At 36.6% G+C, this 12,854-nt stretch overlaps 1 protein-coding gene across 2 annotated transcripts in view; it reads left to right on the forward strand.

Annotated features, from left to right (window-relative positions):
- The window catches only part of EMB2771 (E3 ubiquitin ligase), a 313,580-nt gene that overhangs the window by 139,683 nt on the left and 161,043 nt on the right, over nucleotides 1–12,854 (forward strand). For both annotated transcript variants that reach the window (XR_016358446.1, XM_089808665.1), the window contains exons 13-15: nucleotides 7,323–7,397; nucleotides 12,421–12,513; nucleotides 12,685–12,744. Coding sequence is in view for 1 of the 2 variants with exons in the window: in XM_089808665.1 (XP_089664791.1) it covers nucleotides 7,323–7,397; nucleotides 12,421–12,513; nucleotides 12,685–12,744 (228 nt within the window). In the remaining variant the exon portion in view is untranslated. The remainder of the gene's footprint in view (nucleotides 1–7,322; nucleotides 7,398–12,420; nucleotides 12,514–12,684; nucleotides 12,745–12,854) is intronic.

Below are 12,854 nucleotides of genomic sequence, written 5' to 3' on the forward strand. Positions count from 1 at the left end.
CCGCACTGTAGGCTGCAATAGGTTGGTGTGGGACTTTGTCTCAGTATGTGACCGACTAGCACTAGCACTAGCACGAGCAGAAGAACTAGGATAAATAGGAGGCCTAGAAGAACCCTCTCCAACACAACCTACGGATGCGGAAGCTGATGCAGATGCAGATGTGGATGCGGCTGCGGATGCAGGAACATGGGAGCCAATACCCCTTAACCCTTCAACTTGCATTTTCCTATTTGCTTTATCTTTTTCAATTTTTTCTAATGCCATTAAGCAAGTGCGTTTTGCCTCAGGTGTTTTGTGAGTGCAAACTGTAACATCATGTCTAGGTATAGCAACAATGTGGAATTTCAATCTATAAATACCCCCGGAAGTTATTTTTTCTTTACAAAACATGCATTTTGTTTGATATTTGGTTCTTCCAGGAAACTCTTCATTATATTTCCAACATTCATCTTTTTTACCCATTGGAATTTGCGAAAAATGAGAGCACAGGCTGCTGCAATAAATTTTTTTATGTAAAATATTAAAGTTTGAAGCTAATAAAAATTAGAAAACAACAAACCCTAGCTTGCAACTTAGTAAAAATAAAGAACATTCAAGATTTATACTAAAATTCTTGAAAACTATAGAAATGTAACAAAAAACGCATAATACACTAAAAATTTAACAAAAAATGCATAATACACTAACATGCAAGAAAAAAATAAGCACTTACCTCTTGCAAATGAGTTGAGGAGTGTTGATATTGGCTCCTTAATGCTCCCAAAGCAATTGATGGGCTCCCCAAATGGCCTGCTGATCTCTTTGGTGCTCCTCCTTCTTGCCGGTTGGAAACCTATGGCTTTTCTTTTCTCTTCTTCTCTCTCACTTTTCCTCTCTTCTACTCATGCTTCACAAATAGAAGGCCCTTTAGGGTTATAACAAAGAGAATAGGTCAAAAACAAAGTGAAAAAAACAAGTGATTTAAAAAAAAATTTCAACTTCCCTTTTTACATGCTGCGGGCGATTCATAGCCGATTTTTTAAGGCGATTTTGGCGATTTTTACATGAATCGCCTGAGTCGGCGATTCAAGCGATTCATGGCCCAAAAATCGGCGATATCGATTCACGATTCAAAAAAAATCGCGCAAGATGAATCGGGTCGCGGAATCGCCGATTCAGGCGATTTTTGGGCGATTCTCGTTACTATGGACTCAGGAGAATAATAAAATTCTTCCATTATCCAAATTGTGACTCATAGGCATAACAATGTCTACATCACAATGTGATCTTGAACTCATCTAGATCTGACAGTAGATCTCTCCTGTTTAGCACATTATCTATAAGAGATCGTCATTTCTCATAATGTCTTTTATACAAGTGTTCATTATTTTAGAAATTGTCACCTCTTAGATAATGAATACAAATGGTGGACCCCATAACAGTCAGTAGCCTGACAATAAAAATTATTTTAATAATAATTTAAAGAATACAAATGAATTACAATTCAACCATACCAAGTCTTTTCCTGAAGTGATCTATCTTCACTCGAGAGAGAGGTTTGGTAAGAATATCTACTGTTTGATCTGCAGTGCAAATGTATTCCAATTTTACAGTATTCCTGTCTACCATATCTCTTACATAATAGTAAGAAATTTCAATATGCTTGGACCTATCATGAAAAACTCAATTCACAGAAAGCTTGATGGAACTTTGATTATCACAATGAATAATCGCAGGATTCATGGCTAGACCAAATAGTCCCACAAGTAACTTTCTAAGCCAAACTGCTTTCCGAGAGGCCATTGCTGCAACAATGTATTCTGCTTCTGTGGAACATTGTGCTACTGAAGACTGCTTTCTGCATATCCATGATATCATCGTTGAGCCTAAATTGAAACAACATCCTAAAGTGCTTTTCCTGTCAGTAACACTTACAGCACAATCTGAGTCTGTGTATCCATGTAGATCAAATTCAACTTTCTCATACTTGAGCCCAAGGTTAAGAGTGCCTTGTAAGTATCTCATGATGTGCTTGACTGCAACCAAGTGAATCTCCTTTGGCTCCCACATAAAATTTTTAAAGCATTAACAACATAGCAAATATCAGGTCTTGTATTTACCAAATACATAAGGTACACAATCATCTGTCTGTAAAGAGAAGAATCTATGGAAGGTGATTCTGCTGCTGCTTCCTTAAGTTTATGTAGATTAGTCTCCATGGGAGAAGACATAGGCCTACAATTCCACATTCCAAATCTCTTCAAGATATCTAATGTATACTTTCCTTGATTGAGTATGATGCTGTCAAAATTCTGCCATACTTCTAGTCCTAGGAAGTAATGACGTAGTCCTAAATCTTTCATCTCAAATTCTTTGATTAGATCTTTATTGCATTGATCTAGGAGATGATCATCAACTGTTATTAGTAAATCATCAACATACAGTATCAAAATTACCATATCATCTTTATCCCTTTTATAATATAGGTTTGGATTAGCTTCATTCTAAGAGAATCCTAAGCCGGTGAAATACTTATCAGTTCTTTCATACCATGCCCTTAGAGCCTGTTTAAGCCCATAGAGAGCTTTCTTGAGCCTGCAAACAAAAACTTTAGGGTTATGAGTTTCAAATCCTTCAGGTTGCTCCAAATATTCCTCTTTTACAATCTTTCCATTCAGAAATGCTATTTTTACATGCATTTGATGTACTTTCCATCCCTTCGATGTTGCAGTAGCTAGGACTGCTCTGATAGAGGTGTATTTGGCAATAGGAGTAAAGGTTTCTTCATAATCAATCCCCCCTTTCTGAGAGAATCCCGTGGCTACGAATTAGGCTTTATATTTTTCAGTGCGATCGTCAACAACATGCTTGATTTTAAATATCCACTTGGAAGAAACAACAGATTTTCCTTCAGGTCTTGGAACAATTTCCCAAACATCATTCTTCATAATGAATTGATATTCTTCCATCATGGTATCGTTCCAAGCTGTATGTTTAATAGCAGTTGAAACATTGGTTGGTTCTGATTTAGACAAATCATTTGATGTTTTCTGCATAGCTAGAAAATCTTTTGGGTCTTTTGCTTTCTCTAAATGTTCCAGAAGGTGTATTGAAGTCTTGTGCTTCCTCTACTGTCTTAATGGCCCAAGTGGTCTTTTCTTAGAATTTTGAGTTTCCTCAAGATTGAAAATTTGAATTTCATCTTCAATTTCTTCAATGTTCTCCCTCTGAGACTTAGATTTAGTATTTTTTTTTTCAGAACTAGGTAAGGGAGAGGGATCTCCAAAACTTAGGGCTCTTTTGAATGCTAAATCTTCTTCAAATATTGCATTCCTACTAAGTTCAATATTTTTCTGACCAAGTATGAAAATCCTATATGGTTTAGATGTTTCACTATTCCCAACAAAAATACCTTTCCTCCCGGAGGGTTCTAACTTAGTTCTCTTTTCTTTTGCAACATGTATATATATTGGGCACCCAAAAATCCTAAGATGACTTATATTAGGTTTAACCTTAGTAAAGACTTCTTTAGGAGTTTTATCTCTTAAGGTAGGAGTGAGGACTTCTGTTTTTAATATAGGCAGCAGTACAGGGGGTTTCTGCCCAAAGATAATATTCTAGATTTTGATCAAATATCATAGCTCTTGAAGCTTCTATAATTGTTCTATTCTTCTTTTTTGCTACCCTGTTTTGTTGTGCGTTATAAGGAACGATATACTCCCTCTTAATTCCTATTCCTTTACAAAACTCTTTAAACAAATCTGAGGTACATTCCCCTCCATTATCAGTCCTCAGAGTTTTAATTTTATGTCCTAATAAGTTTTTAGTTAATGTTTTAAATTCTTTAAATCGCTTAAAGATTTCTTTTGATTCGTTACATTTTAAGTAAATCCAAGTCTTCGTAGAGAAGTCATCTATTAATTTTATATAGTACCAGAATCCTCCAAGAGAAGAAACAAACATAGGTCCACATAAATCTTGGTGGATTAATTCCAAAACATCGTTAGTTTTTCTAGTGCTATCATGGAATGAACTTTTGGTGTTCTTACCTAGAGTGCATCCTTTGCATATGCTTGAATGATCTTTATTTAACTTAGGTAAACTAGTAACCATCTTCTCCATAGTCGATAAGGTTTTGAAATTTAGATGTCCTAACGTTTTGTGCCATATTTCGTTTATATTAGCAGCTTCAAGAATTAAGGCTTGAATGGGTTGACTAGGTTCTAAATTTAATTCATACAAGTACCCCTTTCTTTAACTAATCAATTTTGCTTTCTTAAATGAGGAGTTTTTAGCCCAGGTCATTACTTTACCATCTATGAATGCAACATTATGTCCATCATCTTCAAGTGCTATAATCGAGATTAGATTCATTTTTATCCCTAGTACATAGAGTACTCCTTTGAGATGTAGAGAACTACTCGACTTTAGTTTGAAGGTGCAATTCCCAATTCCTTTGATTGAATGAGCAGAATTATCACCGATGGTAACTTCGCCATCAACTTCTTCAGATATAAAGTCTAGTGCTTCTTTGTATCTTGTAATATGTCGGGATGATCCACTATCAATCACCAATGCCTTGCTTGATACTTCATTTGATTGCGCCGAATACAATACATGATTCTTAGGATCATATTTATCTTCTTTCTGAGTAATGTTTGTACAGTTTACTTGCTGTGTAGAATTCTCATGGCAATTAGATTTGTAGTGTCCAAACTTTTTGCATTTGATGCATTTTACTTTGGATAGATCTTTCTTGGCTTTGTCATTCTTTTGATTTCCCTTCTGCTTCTTGAAATGCTTCTTCTTACCTTTGTAGGAATTTGTGTTGAGAACATGAAGTTCTTCGTCTTCAGTTTTCAACTTTCTCTCGTTCATAAGTTTTTTAGATTCTTCCTGAAGACAATCTCTCTTAAGTCTATTGAAGTTAGGAAGATTCTCTAGTACTTACTCCTTGTGCAAATGTTTCCCATGAATCTGGTAATCCATCTATAGCCATCTGTGTTAGTTCTGTGTCATTAATTATGGTTCCTATACTTGCAAGTTCATCTCTTAGACTGGCAACCCTTAGGAATTAAGAATTCATCGTTTCTCCCTTCTTTATCTGTATATAATTTTGTATCCTTTTTAGTGCAAGGACTCTAGTTGCATTGTTATCCTCATATGCATTTATCATATGAAATGTTGTTTGATGTTTCATCAGCATGGGTACTATTTCATTTTTCTCTCCATCTAATGTGTTTTGTATGGATCTCCTGTTTCCTTTATTCCATATAGTTTTATTAGGTTCAACGACAGGTTGTTTGGAGGCTGAATCAACAAATTGTTTTACATCATTTTCTTCAAGAATCATCATGATTCTGAATTTCCAAGCATCAAAGTGTTCTTTCCCATCAAACCTGTCCTTGGGTCTGATTGTGTATGCCATTGAAGATAGAAGAATGATGGTAGATATACTAAGTCCGATTGTTTAATTTGCAGAGCCTAGGTTCGACTACCAGAGCTCTGATACCATGTAAAGTTTCTGCAAATTTTATGTGATCAGACTGAGATAATAACTTCTATATTGCTTGCTGAATATGATCTTCCTTCTATTCCAGACTTGATGAAGATATGTCAATATCGATTTAATATTCTGAAATGTTTTTTTCTCAGCAAGTATTCAAATTAGGCAGAATTGCTTAAAGGAGCAGACTTGTTCTATTTGTGTGTCCTTTAACTACATTCCCACCCTATATAAATATGCGACCAAAGGGCATGTCTCTATAAGAGACATGTCCATATCTAGATCGGCCTTGATTTTTTCCTCGAATTGGCGCTCAAGGAATAAGATCATTAGTTAGTGTTTATCCTAACTAGTTTGACAAGTTTATAGACTGATCTAGTTAATCCAAAGGAGACACCGATTTCTTACTAAGACAAGGCAATCGTTAATATAGCCAATCATTAGAAGGGCATAGAATTAATACTCAGATCTGTACGATCTGTACTGTCATACCAGCATGATTGTGAAGTTACAGAATTAACAACCAGAAACCCTCACAAGCCATGGGTGGAAATGAAAGGATCTTTATTAATTAGAAGCTAGAGGACCTTTGAAGCCTTTCTGCTGTCTTATAAGCTACTAACCAGAAACAGAAATCAGTGTGAGCTGCTTTCTCTATGTTTTTTCCTTGATTTTAAATGGGTTTCCATGTCGTAATTGGGTTAGAGACTTCTTTGGCTTTGCAATGATGGATGGTGATTGTTGAGTCTGAAGGGTTATCAAGAACAATAGGAAGCACATTCAGCAGGCTCATAAAGCAATTTGTGAGTTGTTACCTATATTATTTGATGCAGATTATTTTGTCCTTGTGGCATGAAGTAGATTCAAGCTGCTTGTATTGCACGTGTAAGGAATTGTATCGAGTATATGATATCTAGAGGACCGGCCGAGGAAATAAAGTTCAGGGAATAGAAGAAATTATTCTGGAAAATAAAATGCGATGAAACATAAAGATAATCATAAATGAGGGTGACTTGGTGCACATGAAAGCAAAAATGTGTCAGTTTTGATACCAATGTTAGGGTAGAAAACTGGTCTGTGAAAATTAAAACTTAAAATTGCTTTCACTCAAATGAGATGCAATGCACCTATTTATGAACAATATCAAAACTCTATTCATCTCCAAATAATTGTTTGGTTCGTCTTCAATATGACTCTTCAGAAACATCAAGTAATATAATATGCACATAAGATTATAGTTTTACTTTTATTTTGTCGAAACATTTCTAGAATTTTGTTTAAAGGAATATTATTATCAGTAATTTGCAAGATATATGGAAACAATAGCTATGAATTGTTAGCTAGTGTTCTACCATCTTCCAATTGATGTATTTTATAGTGTGTTTTGACTTAAATGATATTGTTAAGAGATGTTTCATGTTTCCTTGGGACATGCTCTGTTTTGTCTGCAAAATTAAATGTTAATCTAATGCTTTTCTTACTTTTTAATGATGTTTGGAAAAAGGTACATGTGTTGTACCATATTGAATTCACTGCAATTTGCGGTGAAGCTGTTTGTTGTCTAGAATTTTGAGAAGCAAGATTGATAGTCAATGATTTTGACTTTGATCCTTCAAAGGCATCAATAGCAATTTTAAGTTGTCACAGTCAATATTGCTGCTTTTTGGTTTAATTGAGTGGCTTGTATTAAAAAACTGGAATATTTGGAATAGTTGAGTTCTTGGAGGTCTTATGCATACATTTGCTAATTTTGTGAAATACAGTATGCCCGTTTGTTGTCGTTATATTATCTGTAAATGATTGTGCAATGGCTGGATTAATCCTTTGAAATTTACAGGTTAGACGCCTTTTATGCACTGCAACGCCTGTAGTTATTCCTGCAGTACATGGTGCTGTTGATGAAGATCACCAGGTAAAATGATATAGATGTTCAGAATGTTAGCATTCTTTAATTTGCATTATGAGTTTTATGCATGGGATATCAGGAATCATCGTGAAATGTTAAATAATAATTACAACTCAAGGAAGTTGGCTAGAAACTCTAATTGCAATCACAATTTTAATGTCAGTTTTCATTTCAATAGTTGAACAGTTCGGCACATTTTTTCTTGTATACAGGGCAGAATTTCATTATTGAGTTTGTGTGTTTTGAGAACACTGCGCTACGGCTGCCATAACCATACTCACAATTAGAATTGGGAGCAAGAAAACTTCAAATTTATTTAATAGAAACAGACTCCTATTGCTTCCTCTATAAAAACATAAAATTTTGCTAGGTACTTTTAATACGAGAAGGAAAAGTATTATGACAGGGTGGGTTTGATATTTAATAATGGTTAATTGTGAAGAAGCAAGACTGCATCTAGGCTGGATAGTTTTAGGCTGTGTCACAGGGTTCGCCGCATTTCATGTATGAAATTCGAAATTCGGCGAATTCTGAAAGAATCTATAAAATTCGCTCTTATTCGTCCCAAAAATCATATGCAATAGGGTTAGGGCTATTTTAGGTGATACATTGGGATCTTTGAAACACATTCTCGGGCGGAATGAATGGAAGTCCCGAAATGAAGAAACATTATCGATGCAAGACACACCAATGTTGGTATCTAGGGAAATGTACAAGTCATATCGCTGCAAGACACGCCAACAGTCAAAAGAAAATCCCTGCAAAAGAAAATCCGCACAAAGAGATTGTCTACTAGGCATCTGGATTGTTCCCTGTAACGCAAATCCTCTCTAGCATGGTGAGCACTCAAAATGAGAGTAGATAATACAAGTCCTCCAAGTATTTTTAAGTCCCGCAAATGTATATGAAGTACTAAATAATAAATTAAAACACATTACTTAATGTACATATTTAAGATATATTTATTACTTATTATTTCATATACTATATAGTATAAATAAGACTTTTCTAATTTATATGTTAATTAAATAAATAATTAAAACTTTAATTTTGTTTACATTATACTGATTTTAAATTTGTTGTAATGTTTACATTGATCTATTTTCTATAATTTTAGCTTATCAATTGTAAAACTAAAATATATACATTAAGTTTCAAATTTAAAGTAATATTATTTTATTTTAATAAATAATTAAATAATTTATTTTATTTCAATTTCATCTAACGATGTTAAGTTATTTTTATAATTTAATTAATTTATTGTTATATATAAAAATTAAATTTAATATAAGGAAAATTAAATGTCGAATTTTTTTTCGAACTTTTTACTTTTGTCGAACTTCATCCGAATTTTATTGTTGTCGAACACAAACTCGAACTCGAACCTTGTGACTTAGGTTTTAGGAAAATAGTTGATTTCCTTCCCTAAAACTTTCAGTGTAGATAAAAACCTAATAATATGTTTACCTTTATGATTGAAGCTGCATAAAAGGGGAAGGCCCTTCATGTTATAATAAAGCACATCTGTTATATCTCTTATTATTCAGACAACCTATTGTCTAGGAACAACAACTGCTGGGGGTGTCTGCTCTGCAGACCAAACCTCTCCCTGCAACCTACAGTCCATTCACATTGACTAGCAGTGACCTCTCAGTGTCATGGAATTAACCGAGGGTAGCACGGGACTTCGTCGACCCCTCTGCAAACTTATCAATGTATTAAAGGTGACTTTGTTCCCATGTCTGAGTTGCTGGATTGGGTATCTGGCCTTGAATCCGAAAACCAGAACCTTGAAGTCATTGTGCTTGTTCTTTCAGATAAATTGGCTGTCTTATCGGAAGACTGTAACTCATGGAAGAAAGACTATGCGCACATGAAACAACAGCTTGACGTGAACAATGAACAAGTCACAGACACATCTGCTACTGTTACCCTAGCCATCACGGAATTCGCTTACTGCAAACAACTACTAGACTCACACATGGTACAGGTTACATAGATCAAACACATAAAATGTATGCAGCATGTGCTACATAACAAACAAGCATTGCTGAAAATTGAAATGGAATCTCACCTTAAATTGTGGGCAACAAACGGTCTTTAATGGGGGTGGGTCAGCCCCTCCTCTTGCAAGTGTGGAGGCCCTTTCCCATTCCAAGCTTGGGGATGGGAGGGCTAGAAAAGCTAGATAGCTCAAGTTGAAGTTCCGTGGCTTCCTACCCATCACCAGTGACCCATTGGATGTGGCATGTTCATTCCTTTGTGACTAGATAGAGCTTTCAGACATATCTCTTGTTAGGGCATGGGTTGGTTATGTTTCCACCTTGTTCCTATGATTCCACAATTCTTCATATAGATTTTGTGTACTTAGGGCATGAAGGAAACTCTTCCCTCTACCATCGAAGATATATTTAAATGAGGACCTCACAAAAGTGCAAGTTTTTGAGCCAAAAAAGCACGTGCTCTAGTAGTAGCAACACATTGGGATGTCAAGTGTGCAATGGTTTACAACCAAGGGTAGTGATTTGAGACAACTAACTCCCTGGATGAGTGGGCAACTCAGTGGCTATGATTGCCAAATGACGGGCACTGACAAGAATGGGTGTAGCATTGGGACATTACATGTTAGTTGTTGGAACAACAATGGTTCCTTTTGGTCTATGCCAGGCTTGCGTTAGGACATTGCTGCATCAATCAACTTGCTTTTTGTCTTTGAGACTGATGAGAGCCCTACTTGACCTCTTCATGGTGTTACAAGTTTTCACTGGTGGTTTACTTATGGAGGGTAGGTTAGTGTTTACCGTACAGGGTAAAAGGATACTTATCGCATGTAGTATAGTAAGATATAACGCAGAACAGATACTTTAATCATATACGCAATATGCACTCCAATGGTTACAATATGATTATGATGCTTACAATGATGTTCCAAAGTCCCTTCCGGACGGTGTACATATACTTTCCTGAAGGGGTGACTCAACTGTTACTTGCCCTTTTGAATACAATTCTACCCGTCAGCTTCAATATAGAATTTATCGACAACAGTCAAGAGATTTGGGGGTGTTAGAGGTTCGGGAGGGGTTGCTTGCCTTGTTAGTAGTCGGTTTCAAAGTGTGACGTCAGTAGTTCATTCAGAAAGCTTTGCTAGATGTATGTGGGTCCATGTGTGCTAGGTGGCCTTTCGCCTTAGAGATATTTTTATTGCAGTTTGTTACTTTCCACCAAGCACCTCACCTTATGCCATATACAATGGACTAGAGGGGGACCTTTTTACAGATCTATTTGACAACATTTCGAGGTTCTTTGACTTGGGGGTTATTCTTAATTTTTGGTGATTTCAACGTGTAGACTAGGAACTTAGAAAATCCACTCCGTTATCGGGTGTCGGATCTGATTTGCACCTCTATGGTTGATCTGCCCCCTAGACCTTTTGGGTTTCTCTAATGATTCTTGGCGTCCCTTACAAAGTATGTCAACCACTTCAGCTATGCGAGTCCTCAAAATTGGCAATCTTGAATGAACTTCCCATCCTCCCCGACCTCGGTTCGTTTACTTGTTGGCCTCACTGTGGGGGCACCAACGTGCTTATTATGCCCTTACGCATACTTCTCTCACTTCCGCTTTCAGGCACTACATTGTCACTTGCCTTTCCCTTGTTGACCACATCCTCCTTTGCCTCACCTGCCTGACTTCTCCCCCAGCCTCCCCACCCCCTTCGCCCTTGCATACCCCCATTGCCTTCATCTTTTTGTCTTTGTACCCCCCTTCTTGTACCTCCCTTAGCTTTGTGGATGGGGACCAAGGCCTCTTCAACATGCATCTCAAGCATCTCCTTCCTTCCTTGAGAGGCACCTCCTCTTGGCTCATTCGCCTTGTCACTTCCCTCTTGGTGGCCTCCCTCCTCTCTTCACCCACCACACCATCCATTGGTCTTCAATCACCTATCTTGCTTGTAAGGGCATTTACCCGTTAAATCAATTGTCTCCTTCCACTGAAAGCTGCGCATGACCTCAAGCATTGCTCATCTCCTTTGGATAGTTTAAGGACCTTTACCACCACTTCCTCTGCTACAAGAAACACTCCTTCATCTTGCAACCCACCTAATCCATTTCGGCTTCCTTCCTTTAGTCTCCCAAGGTCTTAAAGTGCACCCTCTTCAACCACAGGTCCTCCCTTCCTCTTGCCTTAGATCACACCTCCCTTGTCTCTCGCACCTCCACCCTCTACAATATCCCAGGCCAACCCTCTTTCACTATCACCCCTTCATTCACTGCCACATTTTTACCTTCACTAACATTTGTAAGGCGGTTAGATCCATGAACAGTAGCAGGGCTATGCATTAGGAAGGGTTCCAGGCATAACTCTTCAAACTGGCACCACGATTTTGGGCACATTTCTTACTGACTTGATTAACAGGGTGGTTTGCACATGGTTACTACCTCTTGGTCACATTATATCATCCATCGGATGCATAAGGCAAGGCCTACGTCAGATTCAAACAGCTATGGTATTATCACGATGGGGCACACTTTCTGTAAATTTTACACCACCATTTAATACAGAAGTTACATGCTAAAAAAACATCATTAATTATATTAATCTAGTTACAAATTGATGAAGTTTAAATCTATAAGATAAAACATGAACTTTTGCAGTTATAAATTTGTGGTATAAGCTTATGTAGTAATGTATAAGCTATATTTGAACTTCTCCTATATTGTTACAGTCCATGTAAAGAATCCCATGCATACCATGTTGATAAGCTGCACTGAGTTTACTCTGATTATACATGATGATCTGATGTTAATAGGAACCTATTTGCTATTAGTTTTGCTACAGATCATAGCTCTTGATGCCATTGGGCTGTGTTTGCTCATAAGGAATTCTTTTTAATTTTCTTTTAGATACTTGCTGGTTAGACATATGGACAGAGAGATATTGAAGGCTGAGTTTAAACAATGTGACCATTCATTTTGAAGTTTTTAGTTACATTTTATTGTTTAAACATTCACTTGTACACTACTTGCAGGCATACTTAATGCATTTGACACAACGAACTACAGCTCAACCATTTGGCCGTGGTGCATTTACTCTTGCTACTACATGGACACTCTTGACTGAGGTATTTTTTCCATATTTCTCCCTTGCCCTACGAAAGAGAGACATAAAGTATTTCAAATTATGTATTCCTTTTACAACACACATTTAGCAAGTCTCCATCCATGATGCCAATAGGTTGTTGGATGTTTTGTGGTCTGATTTGATGATATTTTGTCCTGTATCAATTATTCAGGCATTGACATTTCCGGCTCTTGAGGTCTGTGGACGTGTACCATCAATGCGTAATATGATTGTAAGTTACATTTATAGTCTTTTTTCCTCAAAATTCCAGTGATTCTGTCTTAATTTGGGGAAATTTCCTGGAATACGTCAGTAAAAATTAATTTGCTGAATCTTTCTGTT

Source organism: Cupressus sempervirens, chromosome 11 (assembly GCF_028749045.1).
Source record: "Cupressus sempervirens isolate cs-2001-9-10 chromosome 11, ASM2874904v1, whole genome shotgun sequence".
Lineage (NCBI taxonomy): Eukaryota > Viridiplantae > Streptophyta > Pinopsida > Cupressales > Cupressaceae > Cupressus > Cupressus sempervirens.